Source organism: Saccopteryx leptura, chromosome 1 (assembly GCF_036850995.1).
Source record: "Saccopteryx leptura isolate mSacLep1 chromosome 1, mSacLep1_pri_phased_curated, whole genome shotgun sequence".
NCBI lineage: Eukaryota > Metazoa > Chordata > Mammalia > Chiroptera > Emballonuridae > Saccopteryx > Saccopteryx leptura.
In genome coordinates, this window is record NC_089503.1 from 195,465,690 (window position 1) to 195,484,403 (window position 18,714).

The 18,714-nt window shown below is 51.0% G+C and overlaps 1 protein-coding gene across 2 annotated transcripts in view; it reads left to right on the forward strand.

Moving 5' to 3' along the window:
- ANK2 (ankyrin 2) overlaps positions 1–18,714 on the forward strand; it is a 380,102-nt gene that overhangs the window by 18,237 nt on the left and 343,151 nt on the right. The window contains exon 2 of one of the 2 annotated variants that reach the window (XM_066383817.1): positions 7,906–8,064. The exons of the other annotated variant lie outside the window; for it this stretch is intronic. Within the exon in view, the coding sequence (XP_066239914.1) occupies positions 8,038–8,064 (27 nt within the window). The 5' untranslated portion in view covers positions 7,906–8,037. The remainder of the gene's footprint in view (positions 1–7,905; positions 8,065–18,714) is intronic. 2 annotated transcript variants of the gene reach the window in all.

The following is an 18,714-nucleotide window of genomic DNA, read 5'->3' on the forward strand; positions in this document are numbered from 1 at the left end:
GGTCGTGTCACCGTTAATAAGTAGCAGAGGGACTTGAATTTCCGGAGTCGGGCTCTTATCTCTTACACAGCTATCCCAAAGGCTCCCAGATTGCCAGGCTCACGCTCGAGTCACCCCGCGGCCCTCACAACAGTGGACGTGGGTTCTGCTCTGGAACCCAAAGACCCGGCGTGCTCCCTCCACTTCTGGACAGCATCCCCTGTCCCGTTCCTCCCCAGACATGGATTCCTCACCAGGAAGGAGAGCTTTGGATTTGATGATATCTAATGCTTTTCCAGGTGTCTGGAGGGCCAGCACCGGCCCGCCAGCGGAGCACCTGGGTCTCATGGCAGTTTCCTCGGCGTGTCCTACACAACACGTTCTCTGCTGACGTCAGGCAGCAGCTAGACCACACCTGGTCATGATTCTGTCAATCACACGTCCCGAAGGCTGAAACCCGCTCTGTTCTGGTCACCGGCACACACCGGGCATCCAGCTCACACCGGGCATTTGTTGAACGAATTCGTGAAATTTTCTTCAACTCTTCACCAATTCCATTCAGATCAGCAAGGACTGATGTTACGAGAATGGGTGGGATGTACGGGAGGTGGAGAGAAGTCGAAAGATTGGAGACAGCAGCCAGTGATGGGGTGTGGGGTGAGGTGGTGGCTGTAGCGTATGCACTCGCAGAAACACACACAGAACGTGCGGGGAAGGAAACAGGAGAAGCTGGGAAGGTTGCTTCCCTGAGGGTGAGGAGGAGGGTCCTGCCACAGTCTCCTCTGAGTGAGGCTGTGCGTCTTCTCCTTGGGGGAGGCACTCGCTCCCCCCCCCCCTTGGCTCACCGCTGGGACGAGACAGGTAGTGTGAAGCATTCACCTTAGTGCAGCTAGTGAGGTTCATGACCACAGTGCACCCCGGGGACAGCTCACTGCCTTTCTGTCCTCAGTCAAGAACTGTTTGCTGAGCTTGTGTGCTGGGAAGACCGTGTTCAGGGTACATGAAATCAATGGAAAACAAGGCACCTGCCACCAGGTAGCTGTGGTCCCACTACTTGGCGCAGAGACGTGGAGGTGACCCGAGCAGCTCTGAGAGGTCTGCCTGTGAGAGCCTGTGCCCTCACTGTATCCGGAGGCTCTCGTCACTTTTATTTGGGATCTCAGGGAATACATCTCACTTTCCAATGTCATTTATTATAATAGCAGTTTATCCATTAAATATTTTTCCATTAAAAAAGGTGTTCATCCTTTTTTGTATGTGTGTGTGAGAGAGAGAGACAGAGACAGAGACAAAAAGAGGGACAGACAGGAAGGGAGAGAGATGAGAAGCATCAATTCTTTGTCGTCAACACCTTAGTTGTTCATTGATTGCTCTCTCGTATGTGCCTTGACTGGGGGGCCACAGCAGGGCGAGTGACCCCTTGCTTAAGCCAGTGACCTTGGGCTTCTAACCAGCAACTTTGTGCTCCAACCGGCAACCATGAGATCATGTCTATGATCCCGTACTCAAGCTGGCGACCTTGGGGGTTTCAAACCTGGGTCTTCTGCTTCCCAGGTCAACACTCCATCCTCTGCGCCACCACCTGGTTAGGCTGTGCTTATTTTTTAAAGCAGAGAAATAAAAACGAATACAAAGAAGAAAAAGTCTTCCATTGTTTTATTTCCCCAAATAACTGCTGTTATTGTGGGACATTTTTTTCCATTTCTACTCTTGATAGGACTTGGTTGGTGGGTGTATCTGGGCTTTCTGCCTGGCTTGGTTTAATTTTTATTTATTTGTGAAGTGTTTTAGATTGCATTACTCTTATTAAGTTATTACTGTTATTAGCTCTGTTACTAATGATACATCATTATGTGTTCTCATGTGTCTAAAGTTAAAGTGGCCACGAGTTCATTCTTTGGGGCGATCCGCTGTGTTGTCTCATTGAGCTCATTGTGGAGGACGCAGCAGGTGGGAGAAATGCCACACCCCCCACAGTGAATGGAAGGTTCGGTGGGCTGCGGTGCTCTGAGCCTCTCTCTTCCGCATGCACAGCTTAGGCTGCAACCAGATGGTCTCTTCCTACCCCCAGTTTTTCTCACGTCTTCCGTCTTCCCAGCTGTACCCATCAAATTCAAGCCATCTTCCAGGACGGCCACCCTGTCCCGGCCCTCGTCACACCAAGCAGCAATGATAGACCCCTGCACTGCTCACTGTCTGCCCCATGCACGTGGTATTTCTGCTCTCTTTCCTTTCTTTTCATTGTGGTCAAATATCTACATAAATCTGACTGTTGTCTTCGCTGTTTGTGAGGGTGCAAAGGTGTATTCACCCTGTTGTGCGACCCTGCGACTCTCTCCAGGCCCCGAGGCAGCATTCTGCTTCTGATGGTGACTTTGGCCCCTCTGTCATGTCCTGGGAGTGAACCTGGCATTCTTGTCATTGTGGCTGACATTCCGTGTGTTCCGTTCCCTTGATTATGATCACCCACACATGTGTTCTTTCTCTCCTGCTGGACATGGTTGTGGCCTGTTTCTTTTTTCATGACATTTTCTGGTCTTTCATATTTATTAGCACAGAAACATTCTTTTTTTTTTTTCCACTGAAAATTTTGTATCTTTAGAACGAGCCAGCCGGACTCCGTGTAAATGACCCCCACTTTGTTGGCAGCCTCTGAAGCCTCATAGTGGGGAGACAGTGGACACACACTTCCTCGCCAGCGGCCTGATCAGTGTTGAGCTTGGCCAGGTCACTGTAGCCAGGCTCCTCACAGCCCGTGTGGCCTGGGGCTTGCTGGCCTTGACGCCCACCATGAGCACAGTGCGCGGCTGTCCCGTCTTCTTCACGGCTGACTCGGTCATTGGGGGAACTCGGGCAGAGTGGTTAGCTTGTGGCTCCCGGGGGCGTCCTTCCTGGGCATGTGGGCCACCCTCCTCACCGTCGGGAGGTGGGTGATGCACCCACCTCCTTTTCCCCGGGCTGTGGACACCATCCTGCCCCTTCCTTTGCCTCCAGTGCCCTGGCTTTGGCCTCGGCTTTGGGAGGGGCGGGCCCCCCCCTTCACTTTGGCGCCATCTTCATGAAAAGGGTCAGCACAGAAAACGTTTCATTAAATATGTTCAACAAGCTCGTGTGGGATGAGTAAGTCCTGGCATCCCAGTCTGACCCACATGCTGGGTGCCCTGTGGACGCCCCACGGACACACATGTGACATTTCTTATCCTCCTCTCCCGCTCCCCAACAAGTTTTCACTTTGCAGGCAGGTTTAATGCAGGTAGGTTGTCTGGGAATCATTTGCACTAAATGTCTAGGTATCAGAATAGAAATATGCCCCAGGTATTATCGGAAATTTGCAATTCAGTAGTAACATTTTATAATCATTTACCTAATTTAATGGCTGAAGCTGCTAAAATACCTAACTTACCTAATTTGGTGCCAGAGTTGCTAAACGAATCCTAAAGAAATAAAAAAATAGAACCAGAAAATGTAAAACTAAAGGCCCGTCATTTTAGAGATGAAGCTGTTGAGTCCGGAGAGGCGGAAGGCCCGTTGAGAGCGTGCATGTATAGCTGGTCACTGGGTCCTTGGTCATTCCCCCAGGGACACAGAGTTCAGGCTCTGCCAGCTGCGAGTGTTGTGAGGTTTCTGCAGATCCTCGGTGGGGCAGGACTGGGGACTGGTGTTCCACCCACTGTCATTGCCTTGCGGTGACATTGCAGGTTGTATCGCCTGACTGGCTGCAAGAGGAGCTCTCCAGAGGCGAGAGAGAGAGAGAGAGAGAGAGAGAGAGAGAGAGAGAGAAGGAGGGAGAGAGGGACGGAAAGGGAGGGTGGCAGCCCTTTGCCATCACCACAGTGTTTGCAATTCTGGGCTTAGAGCCCTCCCCTCACCCTTGCTGGGTGCACCTTCGGGCAAGCCTCTTGCTGGCTGGGGCCTGGACTGATTATTCCAGATCTGAATTTATAAATGTAGCACAGGCATCCCAATGGGATGCAGCTCATAACACCTTATATGTTGGGTGGCTGTGGAATTGTTTGTTTGAGTCATCCTGATGAAAACAACATGGAACCCTCCCACCCAACCCCCCAAGTTGATCACCTTTAGGATCCTTGCAGCTGAACTGTTTTCAGACCTCGGAATAAGATGGGATTGAGGTGGGACAAGGGAGGGGGTGTCACTTACATGGAAAAATCAAGGAGAGAAAATTTGCAGCTATTGTCTTATTGGACAGAAAGTGAGGAACTTGTTTAAAGAGTTGCCTATTGGTAGTCAGTCACCACATTAGAAGATACTATGTAAGTGAGTGACGTCATCTGAACTGTTGAAAGAAAATCGCTGACAACTGTGTTGGGGCATGGCCGGGGCGTGCCCTGGTGCGTGGCCGGGAGGTGTGTTTGGGACAGAGAGTAGACAGACCTCTTGATTACTTGTTTTTGGTGGACGAGGGACAGAAAACAGAAGATGTGAGGTTTGCCCTTAGTCATAGGTGGGATGATTTCTTATTTCCTCTTCATACTCCTGTCGTCTCTAAATTGTCCTCTTGCAGAGTGGTGAGAGGGCAGTCACAGATGTCACCGACAATGTTAAAAATAGTCACCAGAGTTATGAGCCAAGAGAAAGGTGGGCACGAGGCACAGGCCACTTCTGAAACATCCATTTGCTTAGTCCGGTCACAGGAGGCCCAGCCGATGAAGGACACAATTCACAGATGCTGTGCATTCAGAGCTGGGGAGACGCAGACCAGCATCCCTGTGCCCATGTGTCAGGGCCACGTTTTCACTGTTTGTGTGTCCCTGGCACCTCATTGGAGCTAAGTAAACACTGGGGAATACATATGTGACTTTCTGTGCAGTCACTCAGACACGCTTTAACTTTATATCTAAAATACTCTGTTTACAGTAAATAATTATGGCAGATTTATTGAATGATAGATGCTCTAGGACAGTCCCTCCCCCCCACCCCCCCACCCCCACCCCCGCAGCGTGAGCTTGTGTTGTTTCTCCATGAAGGGTCTGAGCAATTCGACCTCCTCCAAACTGACCGGGTCCTTGCTAACCCTCGGGGAGTCCTTCTCGCCCTAATTGAGCCCGGGTGAACGTCAGGTTAACTCGGTGACCAGTGTTCCTGTGTTTGCTCCTTCCCAGGATGCCCCAGTTTGCCTGCATGGGAGGCGAGTGCACAGTCCGCGTGGACGCTCGTGCAGGACTGGACACGGCGGGGCGCCCCTCCCGGGCTGTGGTCAGGAAGCGGTCAGAGCGAGGGCTGGCAGAAGAGCGGCGCAGAGCAACAGCATTCCTGCCCTAAAGTAAACCGCAGCACATTGAAGTGTAGTCCTTGTCTGGTGCTTTCCTCCCTGGCTGAGCAGGCGACAGCTCAGCGTCCCCTCTGCTCCCACCAGACTGTCTCTGAGTCACCTCCTCAGGCGCCCTTCACTCCACGGCTGCTGGTCTCGATGACGCTCAGATTTGAGCCTGTTATTTCTGGTCTCGTTGCCTTCAGGGTAGAGTTCACATTCTTGACAAGGTTGCTAAGCACCCCCACCACTGTCCCTCTGAACAGCCCAGCAGTTGTGTTTCTCTTCTAGATTCCTTTGTTTGGATCCAAGCCTCCCTGTCTCTACCAGCCAGGAGTCTGCTCCTCTCAGGGTCACCCCTGCGGGGCCCTGCTGTGTCCCAGGTGAAGGGATCAGGCCTGGTCTCCGCCCCTGCCTTGAAGGCCGCTGCTCTGACATTCCATGCAGGTCTGTCTGTGTTATCATCTGTGACATCCTGAGGCCAGGCCTGCGGCTGGTGCAGGGCTCAGAGCAGGCACAAGACAGGATGTTCTCTGAGATGTTCTCAGCCTTCTTAAGAAAGAAAAAGCTGGCACTGGCCGGTTGGCTCAGCGGTAGAGCGTCGGCCTGGTGTGCGGGGGACCCGGGTTCGATTCCCAGCCAGGGCACATAGGAGAAGCGCCCATTTGCTTCTCCACCCCCCCCTCCTTCCTCTCTGTCTCTCTCTTCCCCTCCCGCAGTCAAGGCTCCATTGGAGCAAAGATGGCCCGGGAGCTGGGGATGGCTCCTTGGCCTCTGCCCCAGGCGCTGGAGTGGCTCTGGTCGCGGCAGAGCGACGCCCCGGAGGGGCAGAGCATCGCCCCCCTGGTGGGCAGAGCGTCGCCCCTGGTGGGTGTGCTGGGTGGATCCCGGTCGGGCGCATGCGGGAGTCTGTCTATCTCTCCCCGTTTCCAGCTTCAGGGAAAAAAAAAAAAAAAGAAAGAAAAAGCTTGGATGCAGGCTGGTTTTTCTAGCCTGGCTATTTTATTTTTCAAATTCTCAGCACCAGCTTGCTCCTTTTCAGTGTGGCTTCCTGTTAGCCGCTCTCCTCCAGCCTCTGACAGTGAGGAAGCACAGCGGAATGTGGGGGCAGAAACAACGGCAGGTCGTCACCATCACGCGTGACACCTCCAGCCAGCACTGCAGTCCTCGTGGGGGAGGGCAAGCCACGCCCTCCTGTCTGCTCAGCTTCTCCTCTTCCCAGAAGCACGTCCCTCCCGGCGTGTCTGCTGGCCGCCCAGGGCCCCACACGGACGACAGCAGCCGCCCTTTCTCCAGGCCGGTCCACGGAGCCGTCTGTGAGATTTGTAGTTGGGTTTTGTTCTGGATAGACTCTTATAATTTAAACTTCTCTGTTTTCATTCCATTTGGATTTCATGATTCTTGTGAAACGACTAGTTTATAAATCTTTAAAATTAGCTGGCTTGAAAACACTTCCCCGAGCACTGCCGGTCCTCATTGATATAAATCGTTGTGACACAACAGTGTTCCAGGTCCTGAACGCTCAATACTTGGCCACTTGACTGAACAGGTTACCGCTTGGAGCAGAGAATAAGCATTTATTCAATACATAAAATAAAGTGTGATAGGCCTGACCTGTGGTGGCGCAGTGGATAAAGCCTTGACCTGGAACACTGAGGTCGCTGGTTTGAAATCCTGGGCTTACCCTGTCAAGGCACATATGGGAGTTGATGCTTCTGCCCCTCCCCCTTCTCTCTCTCTGTCTCTCGCTTCCCTAAAATGAACAAACAAACAAACAAATAAATAAATAAATAAAATTAAAAATAATTAAAAAAATAATGTGTGATAAATAGCGCATGTCTGTGGGGAGGGCTTCCTGGAGGAGAGGGCGGTTCAGCCCCCGCATGCTCAGCAGACTTTGCACCAAGTGTGTGTGAGTGTGTAGGGTGGGTATGCAGGGTGAATGGAGACTCAGAGAAGGCCGGCTGAGCGGCCTTGTTGGTCTGAGAAAGATGACGCTGGGCTTCCTCCTGGAAACGGCGGTCCCATGCAGATGTGCATGCAGTGGAAGGACATGGTCAGGCTTCCTTTCTTTCTTCTTCAAACAAAGTAAAGCTAAATTTGAATTAAGGTCACCCTCCTCCAGATGCCACAGATCTCCACAGTCACACTACAGCTGCCCCATAACAGGTGCGGGGGTATTGGTCCTGTCCCACCTCTCCTGAGCCTGGAGAAGCCAGGACTGGCAGCCCGGTCCACGGTGCCAGTGTGGGCCTGACTTGCGCTGGGGACAGAAGCGTGAAGGGGCAGGGATGCCCACATGACTCGCTTTGCCTACTTGCTACATTGTCATTTATGCACTTGACGTCAGCTCTACAGATTGAGTTGTATTGAAAAATATGCATTTTCTGGTGACGGCATAATTGTGCTTATGAAGCTTCGTCATGGAAATATGTTAGAGGAGAAGGCAAGGCTCTAAGGGTTCAGTGCGCGGAGACGCACGTCCCGAGCGTGCCTGCTCCAGCTCTTCCCGTCGGCCACGCGGACCACACGTGTACACTGTTCTGTGTCTCCTGTTTGTCCCTGAGCACTTTGGGTAAGATGCTCTCCGGCTACAGAGTGTCCCGTTGGACGGGCATTTCCGTGGCTCCCAGTTTCTCTCCTTGTCTCTCCAGCTGCCTGCACGAGGCCTGCAGTGGAATTTCTGGGTCAGCCTGTGCGTCTTGAACATTGTATGATTTGCTGGGTTGCTCTCTGCCGTGAAGGCACAGTTCCTGTCTCCCAACCCCCACCCGGAACTCGGGAGAATGCTCCATCAGCAAACGCCTGCCGAGGTGAGCGCCACTCTGGGGTCAGAACGCATTTCATGGGATTAACACATATTCCTTCATTTGTCATTGGGTGGAGTGACTTTGTGAGTTTAGGAGCGCTGATCTCTCCTCGGCTGAGGCGGTTTTGGACTCTTAGTCGACTGAGAGGTGCATGTGTGTCACATGTGGTCACATCCCTCTTCCCGTTGGGTTGGCGTCCTCATATTCCTTTGTCACATTTGTTTACTTTAGTCACAAGTAGGTGGTCAAATTGATCAGTCTTTTTTCTTCCTTTATTATTTATTTTCCCCCAATCCTTAAAAAACAAAAATTACACAGGTTCACCTCTCATACAGGCCACACAACACAGAGATACTAAACATGAACATTGTTTGAATTTATACATAGAAACAATAACACCTTTTCCTTTTGCAATACAGTGTAGATCCCATCCGTCTCCTCACTGGAGCTTTTTAAAGGAATCTACTGAATTTTTGGGTCACATGGTGGCTAAGGCCTCTCAAGGTCTTAGGTGAGATTGTACACATTTGGGGTGACAGTGGAGATGTGTATATGGCCAGCTTTTGTTGATCAATCAAATGCACAAAAATTAAGAAAATGGAAAAATGACATTATTCTTGAGTTGTCTTCTAAATATATTTTAAGAGCACGTTACTGTGTAACCTCAGTTAACACTGCTTTTCCAGCTCCTCCGTGTGACACAGAAAGGAGGAAGGCCCAACGAAAGGTTAGCCGCGGTTCTCAACCTGTGGGTCGCGACCCGGGCGGGGGTTGAACGACCAAAACACACATATTTTCCGATGGCTTTAGGTGACCCCTGTGTTTTGGTCGTTCAATCCCCGCCGGGGTCGCGACCCACAGGTTGAGAACCCCTGGTTGGGTCCTGCAGGAGGCAGTTACCTGCAGGGCGAGACCACCTGAACCGGCCGAGGCCCAGCCTGCAGTTTTCTGGACAAAGATGTCATTTTCTTGAGTTGGAAAGATGTCATTTTCTGAGGTGCTCCTTACCTCACACTGATACATCAAATAGTTTCATATGAGATTTGTGACAATGGGCCTAGTGCCGGACCTGCTCATCTAAAGGAATTCATTCATGTTTGTATTCAATAGGCTTAAAGGGTGTATTAATGTAAATGTTTACTGTGCACAGCAGGGAGAGAGCCTGGTGCAGCCTCTTGAAGTGAGATTTCTAGTATCTGATGACAAAATGGCATTTTATTTTCCTGCCAATACTCCAGATACCCCATTTTAAGCACTGTCTAGGTCTATGGCTGTATTCACATAGTTAAAAATCCCCACAGTGGATTTCTGTGACTGCTCCCTGAAGAGGAAGCAACAGTAACCAGATCTCAAAGCCAGGAGTTCCTAGGCCTGTGCTTGCAAGTAAGGTTATCAACCTCCCGGAGGTGATACATTCTTCACCCAGAGCTGGGGCGGGGGACGACACTTCTCAAAGTGAGAAATTCTTTTGTGTCTTTGAAACCAGGGAAATCAAAGGAATTTCTTTCAACCCGGCTTAGAGCCAGGCCAGTGAGTGGAGCTAATTAGGAACAAATACATTAGCACCAAAAGGAAATGATAATTAAAACGAAATCTTAATCCCTGGACCCAGGTTGGGGTCTCTAAAACCCCCCAGCTGCTGGTCTTTAAATGTAAAAATCACATTCACACCTGCAAACTGGTAAACACCAGGCTGTTTGCATGTGAGACTCTCTGCTGTGCGCCCTGATTCGGGGGTGGGGGTGGCACCTTTTGTCCAGAGGAGGAAGGTATTCTTTCCCAGGGACAATTGGGGGTAGAGGGTGGACACCAGGTTTTAGGGAAAGCCCTGAATTTTGAGGAGTGCCATTATTTTCCAAATGAAAAGTTGTATATTCAATGATGACAGTTAAACGGGTGGATTTTGCTCTGTAATTTATGTCAGTGGAGGCTCTCTAATTTCTGGTTTTGCTCTCCGGAATCCAGCCACCCTTACGATATTAAGAATAAAGGAAGACAGACCAGGGCCGAGCAGTGGGACAGGAGTAACAGCAGACTTTGCACAATAGACTCTACAGCCCACCCCCGCCCCCATATCCTAGGGTTGGGAGGGAGAAGCGTGAATTATGAGAAGGAAGGATGGCTAAGTACTGATAATGGCTGATGCTATCAGACGGCTCCCAGCACAATGGGCTCCCAGTGCTGTTTCCAAGATGCCGTCCTATATACATCGACTAATTTGTTTTCATTGATGAGAAGACTTGGCTGCCATCCTAGAATATAACGAATTCTGCATTAGCCACTGAGATGTGGTGAGAGCTACTTTTCACACTTACATTTTTGGGTAAGGCCTCCTGCGAGTGAGTCACCATCCATCCGGAAATGTGGTGATTAATATTGCATGATGTGGGCACTAAGTGCCCTTCTGGAAGGCCATCTTGTTCCCGACTTCCAACTCCAATTCAAAAGGGACCCCCAAGCCCAAAGCCCGGTTTTTTAATCGGGAGCTGAAAGCCACCAGATTTGCCTATTTACAAAACGTGATTAGCACGTAGCAGTTATTTGAGAGCGGACAAGAATGGTCACTGTGGGTTTCACGGAATGAGTATGTGCAAGTGAGAAATAAAATCCAAGGTCATGCCTCCCCTTCCCCCCGCTGGCAGATCAGAGTCAGACCCGCGGGGCCTGAGGCTGCTGTGGGGGAACAGCCTCATCAGGGCTGATGCAACGTGTTTCCCTGAGGAATGTGAGTGTCCCCAGACAGACGGCGGGTCATAATTCTTCTATCCTGAAATCTCCTTCTTTCTGTAGTTGCTTTATCTTTGTCTTAAGGCCGCCCCGGTGAGTCTGTGCATTGTGGGCACAGACAATGCATTCCTCATGCCCTGTCCTGACTCCTGAGCCAACTCCTGGACTTGTTCTGAGCAGGATGACAACCAGACTGTCCTGAGCGTGTTGCAGGGCCCCTGAAGCGGGGTTACTGGAAACAGCCAGGTCGGAGGATGTTCCCCCCTCCCATGCTTCTTAGGTGCCTGGGCTGATCGGGAACAAGGATCGCAGGTGGTCAACTTGGTAACAGTTCAAAAGAGAGATACGTCATGAAAACAAAGGCATCGTTCGTATGATCTCACTTATAGGTGGAATCTAAAAAGAAGCAAAATAAACAGACTCAGAGATGCAGAACAGCCTGCTGGGTACCAGAGGGAGGCAGGCAACGTTAGGGGGCTGGGTGAAAAGGGTGAAGGGGTAGAGATTGGCAGCGACAGAAAGTCCAGCACGGAAAACTGAATCAATAATAATGTAATAACTGTGTGGTGCCTGGCGAGTGCTGGAAACACCGGGGTGACCATCCTGTCAGTTCTATAACGTCTAACCCCTGGGTTGTACGCCTGAAACTAATACAATAGTGTATGTCCACTGCAATTGAAAAAATTAAAAAGATATATTTTAAAAAAGGAAATCAAACCCTGGCCGGTTGGCTCAGCGGTAGAGCGTCGGCCTAGCGTGCGGAGGACCCAGGTTCGATTCCCGGCCAGGGCACACAGGAGAAGCGCCCATTTGCTTCTCCACCCCTCCGCCGCGCTTTCCTCTCATTCTCTCTCTTCCCCTCCCGCAGCCAAGGCTCCATTGGAGCAAGGATGGCCCGGGCGCTGGGGATGGCTCTGTGGCCTCTGCCTCAGGCGCTAGAGTGGCTCTGGTCGCAACATGGCGACACCCAGGATGGGCAGAGCATCGCCCCCTGGTGGGCAGAGCATCGCCCCATGGTGAGCGTGCCGGGTGGATCCCGGTCGGGCGCATGCGGGAGTCTGTCTGACTGTCTCTCCCTGTTTCCAGCTTCAGAAAAATGAAAAAATAAAAATTAAAAAAAATTAAAAAAAAGGAAATCAAGACAGAAAACTAAACTCGTGACTTTAACCATCTTTTACGACCTCTGCCCATTTCAGCTGATCCCACCCCATGTCCGCATCCTGGGACGTTATCGGTAGTGTGCCTGGGGAGATTTAAAGTTTCTGTGGGGGCAACTGTCTTGGGTGACTTTGCACTTTGAGGTGAAAACTGATCCATAAATATTAATGGCAAGCTCTTGTTTATGAACCTGAATCAACTTAGGGATTTGGGAGAAAATGCTACATTCAGATAATGTAGGGCAAAGCATGGGCCGCTGACTCTGATTGCCGGTCAGCTGTCCCTGCCCTGCCGAGAGCTTCTGAGCTGGACAATCAGCGGCTGAATGGAGTCACTGGGTTGAAAACAGTCACAGCAGCATTTCTGGGGGGGCCGCACGGGGATCCTGGGGGCACTGGATGATGAGGAAGCTGATTTTTCACATGGAGATTTATCCTAGAATATGAAAGGGGTTCATTTCCCCTTCTAACATGTTATTTTCTTCTCTAACTTCTGACTTAGGAACTCAAAAAAGATACCCCAGACTGAACTTTTTTATTGCCTGGTGATCAGGAGTGAGAGACATCTACACAGGTCAGCAGTGAGTGCTCTGGAGGGAGTGGGCAGTGAGGAGCGCTGTGTCCCCTGTGAGTGCTCTTTCTGTTCCAGGCGGTGGGCACTGAGGGTAAACCTCAGGCTGACGGACAGACGGACAAGTACTCACAGGAGGAGTGAGTGGTCTCAGAGAGCCTTCAGGAACCACCAGGGCAGAGAGAGAGACAGAGGGAGACCCTTAGACAGCAGCTCCCCAATTGGGCCATGTCCACCTTTGTGATGTATGGGTTATTGCTGTGTGTGTGTGTGCGTGTGTGATGTTGCGTGTATCCTTGGGCCTGGAGATTTCTCCAAAGCCCTTTCTGCGGCCTGCCTGCACGGCGCTGCAGATCTTAGCAGGTGGGCCCTGGACAGGTGAGGCCTTGAGAGGCAGGACGGGCCCTCAAGAAGGGTCTCCGCCCCAGACTATAGGAAAAGGACCGAGTCAGGGGAAAGGGACTGGGCTGTGCAGGGTCACTGAGGATGGTGCTGGAGGCGTGAGGGCAGTGGTGGGACACAGATGTCTGGCCAGGGCCCTTCCCGAGGAGGGTGGGCGAGGCTTCGTGTGCCCAAGGCCCAGACTCCCTGGTGCCATCACTGTCAGGCCCCTGAGGGGAGAGCTCACTGGGTGCACAGCACATACCTCCTGGGAGAGTAGGGAGCCGGTGACATCAGTGACCTCACAGGACGGAACCCAGTGTAGAGCTCAGGAGACTGATGAGTGGGTGAGATGTCACTGTCCCCACTTGGCTTCATCACCTAAGAAAGTGACAGTTTTAGGGAGTGGGGTCAGCACAGGTCGTTCAGCCTCCAGACCCCAATCCGCTGTCTCCTGTCCTTTGTGCTAAGGGTTAGTTTCCATCCTGGCTGAGTTGTCCAACCCCCACGGGGGGGGGGGGGGTAGGGTCCAGGACTTGCACCGCCCTCCCCTGCAGATGGGACTGGCCCTGGGCTGCGGCCCTCCTGTTCCTGCACTTGGCTGCAGCTGCTCCGTCCTTCCTCTTTTGTCCCTCCTCCCTGTGCCCTGTCCTCGGGGACCTGACCTCCTCCTGGCTCCTGCACACTTCTGGGGCCTTTCCCACCCCTTCTGTCCACCTCAGTGAGGACTCAGTGAGGAGCGGAGCAGCAGACTGGCAGCTGCTCAGACGCCTGCCCATCCGACCTCATCAGCCAGTTAATGAGTTAATGGCCTAGCTAGCTGGACAGCCCGCATGTCCAGTCTAGCACTGTTTGCTGAGGTACTGGATTCCAGGGAGTTAAAGGCCAGATGTTGCTCTGGCCAGATGCTAAGTGGTTAGAGCATCATCCCGCGATACAGAGCTTGCTGGTTTGATCCTCAGTCAGGGCACACACAGGCACAGATCAATGTTTCTGTCTGTATCTCTCCCTTCCTCTGTCTCTAAAATCAATAATTAAATTTAAAACATTAAGTGATAAAGGCCAGGTGTCTAACCCCTTTCACAGGTTGCCTCATGCTGGCGTTTGGCATTCTTAGTGTGGCAGCTTGTCTGTGTGTTTGTGAGCACCTGGTCACCTTGCTGCATGACCTGGGAGGGCAAGGGGACCGGGACTAGTTGGTGTGGCAGGAAGAGCCGAGGCTTGGACACTGGGCACCGGGGCGGAGCTGGGCATTACTGCCTGTCAGAGACGTTAAGTCCTCTGCTCACCTATTCCCGTCTCTTGAGCATTCTCTGCCACTGCACAGACATTCATGCAACTGATCCCAAGTGTCCGCTGGTCTTCCACTGGACGTGCTGATCTTCCAGAGGATGGGGTCTGGCGGACACCTGTGTCCTCTGTCGGACACAGTTGTCCCTCCCCACCCAACACTGGCTCCTGCCCTGAAGCCATAGCCCCTCTGGGCCCAGTGTCTCTTGTCCCGAAACAAGGTGCACACCTGGTGGTTTCCGGAGTCCTTTCCAGTCCTGAGCCACCGCAGTCAGCCTCACGCTCCGGTCATTCACAAGCAGAGGCTTGTCAGCCGGTAGGCTGAGTTGGGCCATGTTACGTTAGTTGTTTGTGTGGGTTTTTTTGGCTGCATTATGTTAAAAACTTCCAATGTGTTCCAGTGGTTCAAAAGCTTCCTATAAAAGTATGAATTTTTAGTTTCTCTAAAAAAAAAAAAACAAAAACCAACACCTGGCCACTGAGCTTGGTTTCCCTCAGGCGGCCGTGGGCTGGACACCGTCCGCGGCTACCACCAGCAAGACATGACCCCAGTCCCCAGTCCCCAAGCCTGGGTTAGCTTTTCATGTTGTTTCCTGTTACTTTATGGCTGGCGCTGCGTAAAAGTCAGTTTAATAATATTTACTGGAAAGAATAAAATGAAGCCATGCGTCAGACATTTTTTTAGCCATCTGACACTGTAACCTGTGCTCCACCCTGTTTTCAGTAACTCAGAATTGTATGGCGGAGCAGCTAGGAAGCTCAGACATCTCCGCTTCTGCCTCGCGGCTGCCCCCTTGTGGCCGGAACGAGCCGTGGCCGCTGTTTGCGGCCGGGAAATGCCCCGAGCTTCTGGGGTGTCCACAGTGAATTCCGTGCATGGTCTTCCAGGGGGCCCGGGAGGAGACGTAGCTGCAGCTAGTGGGAAGGAAGGGCTAATTTCGATTAGTTTAAAGCAGTCACTCTGAGAAACAGTTTTGGAACACAATGACCATGCGTTTTATAAAACGAGTCAGTGGTCTCGCGTTCTCAAAACCTATCGAGGGGCACATTCTGGAGCTGAAGGCCACAGAGATGTTCTTTCTGGGAACTGGAGTGTCTGAGAGCAAGGGGACCCCAGGAACAGACGGAGCAGTGTGATGACGGACGTAGTTTCTTTCATCAGGAGATTGTGTGGAATGAGGGGTGGGGTTGTCTGCTGCTCTCAAGAAATAAGTGCAGCGTGATTTTTCGTGGTCCCGGAAATCAGATGGTGGATGGACAGAGTATAAGAGAGCTGGGCCCCTGATTCCTTCAGAACTCAAGGCAGAAAGAATCAGGCTGAAAACTTTAGAAGACCTCAGTCTACGTCAGCGATTTTCAAATCTTTTATCTCACGGCACACATAAACTAATTACTAAAATTCTGCAGCACTCCAAAAATGTATTGTAGTTTTTTGACAATCTGGCCAAAAAAATAAAGTATAATTTTGATGCCTTCACACTGGACAGCTATTGCTGTGTTGGCTGTTGTCATTTTTCTTGTTTGACCATCTAAGGGAGAAGAGGTCAGTGCCCTGGCTAAACAGGCTTTGCATGTTTTAAAAATTCTTGTGAGACACTGGATGCGAATCGTTGGGCTAACTCCACATCAGTCTTGACCGGCAGCCATCAGGAGGAGGAAGGTGCTCACAGTATTGAGCTCGCCCCCCCCCCCCCCCATGTTTGCTGTTGACAGGACCTGGGTTCCTCACTTTCTTCTTGTTTGCTCTCATAATCATATGTTCTGCAAATGCACGTTTTTCCACCACAGTTAGCGTTTTCCTCCCTGTGGAGCGTGGAGTACTGTGTGGGACTTTAGCCCACGCTGTTGTGTGCTCTGGATTTCAGACCTTTCACAATTATTTGATCAGATGGACCTTCTTTGCCTTCACCTAAACAGAAAGTAGGTTATGGAGGAAAATGAAAAGTTGGTGAAGCACCAGCTTCCTGTTTTTTCTGGACAGGGGTTCATGTTGGGACACTCTGCAGGCTCCCTGCTCCCTGCTCCCTGGACAGGGCCCCTCTGCCCCGAGCTTCGGCCTCCCAGACAGCCGCAGGGACAAAAGACAGTGCCCTGGAGGCTGATCTGCAGGTTTGCACTTGGATTTTGGGGGTGGGGGCAGCGTGGTCAGCACAGACCTGACCCAGGACTCTGTCTGCTGAGGCTCCTCCCTGTTTTGTGCTTTAATGACCTCAGGCTGAATCTGCTCTTAATTTCCAATGCTATTTCCTTCTTTAAAAAGCTGCTGTTCGACAGGAATGCCTCTGAAGACGGCACTGGAAACTCCGTGTAAGTGACCCTCGCGTGCGTGCCGGCGGTGAGCCACCCGGATGGCGGTGGTGAGAGGCGGCCCACTCTGCGGACTCTCCCACGTTCAGTGCGAACAGTGTCCCAAGGTCCTTTTAGAAATCATAAAAATAACACAAAATTATCTAAAAAGTAAAAGTAAGCCTAACCTGCAGTGGCACAGTGGATAAAGCATCGACCTGGAATGCTGAGGTCGCCGGTTCGAAACCCCAGGCTTGCCTGGTCAAGGCACATATGGGAATTGATGCTTCCTGCTCCTCCCCCTTCTCTCTCTCTCTCCTCTCTCTCTAAAAATGAATAAATAAAACCTAAAAAAAATGAAAGAAAATGTTGAAGTAAGTTCACACTCTTCATCATTATAATCTTAATTTGAGAGTTATAGAGTGCTATGAAAGGCACTGGTAGCAGCTGTAGGACACAGAACCCTATTCGGGTCCGGATTTGAAAAATTGTACAAAACCCACCGTGTTTCATTTCTCCTTTGAGCTGCTGGTTGGTGACCCAGGTCTGTCTAACACCCGGTAACACGTCCCAGGCTGTGATCTTACACGGGCTGCAACACAAAACACCAACAAGCCCTACTGAGGTGAGCAAGGGATTTTAGTGACTAGATATATGATAATGTTTTTTAAAGTGTTTTATTTATTGATTTTAGAGAGAAGAAGGGAGATAGAGAGATAGGAACATGGATCTATTTCTGTAGGTGCCCTGACTGGGGATCAAACCAGCAACCTCTGTACTTCGGACTAATGCTCTAACCAACTGAGCTACCTGGCCAGGGCAAGGAATTGCTGATTCTTCAAGTGAAAATGGTATTTTTGGTTATGTTCTTAAAAGTCTTATATTAGAAGTATATAATAAAAGTGCTTAAGAATGAAATCTATGATAATAATAATCTAGTGATAATAATCTAATGCATGTTTCTGGGAAGGAGATTGGGAACAAAAGGAACGTTACTGACCATGATTTACTGATCATTAAAGGAAGTGATTCGTATGTTTGGGTTCATCAGACTAGTCTCCCCGCTCTGGTCTGTGTTTACAGTTTTCCATAATAAGACGTAAAAACTATTTTCATGATGTGGTTGGGCACACCAGAGATGTCGGCAGCAGACGCTGCTCACCCATGGGCCAGGCAGTGTTCCCTGCTTTTTATATGTGAATTTATTCAATCCTTACTGTGACCCAGGCTGGTGGCCGTGGCCATGCAGATCAGCGCTGGATTCGGGCAGATGGTAAAGGAGCCGTGGAGCTGGAGATGGGGCGCCATTGCAGTTTATTGGAGCCTCACAAACCCAGGCACGCCAAAAGAGGAAAGAATAGGAGAAAATACAAAGGGGAAGGAAAACCTGCTTTTTGTGGTAGAGGGTAGGAAAACAGGAGACCAACAGCACCTCTCAGTGGCGGGCATCTCCCCCCATCACCCACGAAGGGCAGCACGACCTCTCAGTGGCGGGCATCTCCCCCCATCGCCCACGAAGGGCAGCGCATACATCTTGACAGTAGTGCCGTCACTGCTCCTGCACTAATTGCCCAAAAGGCTGGCAGCCGGTAAACCAGCGAGCAAGCCTAACACAGCCATTTTCCCCACACCCTGCGAGACAGGTGCCACTGTTACTCCCATTCACCAGAGGAAGAAATTAGGTTCAATAACTTTTCTGGGTTTATAGAGCTAAGTGACGGTGGAGCCACAAGGGCTCATAATAAAGCCCATTAACACAGCCCAGCACCCCCCCCTCTGTCAGGTGGAAGGAACCACGTGACATGCTGTGTGGGCTAAGGGGTGGGACCATGGCAGCGTCCTGGGGCTTAACCGGATACATCTCTGCAAGTACTCCCTCCCCCGCCCTGGGTGTAAGTATGATGATCATGCTCACATCCTTCTTACGTGTGAGCCCCTAGCAGTCGCTGGAGTTGTTTCTCAAGCTGAAAGATTTCGTGTACATGACATCACACTGTTAAGCATTCTGGTCGTGTGCTCCTTGACCTCAGCTTAGGTGCACGGGACTCACTGGTGTTGTGTATTTGTAAACTCACCGTGCTCGCACTCAGGCGCGCTGCACAGTAGTGGAAACGCACAGATGAGAGCTAAACTTTCATTTTCACCTTCACTTATTATCCTTGGGAGTGTTTCCTGCTGCATGAACACAGGAGGAATGGGAGACCTGCATCCTTCTCACAAATTAGGAGCACGGGCTCACTG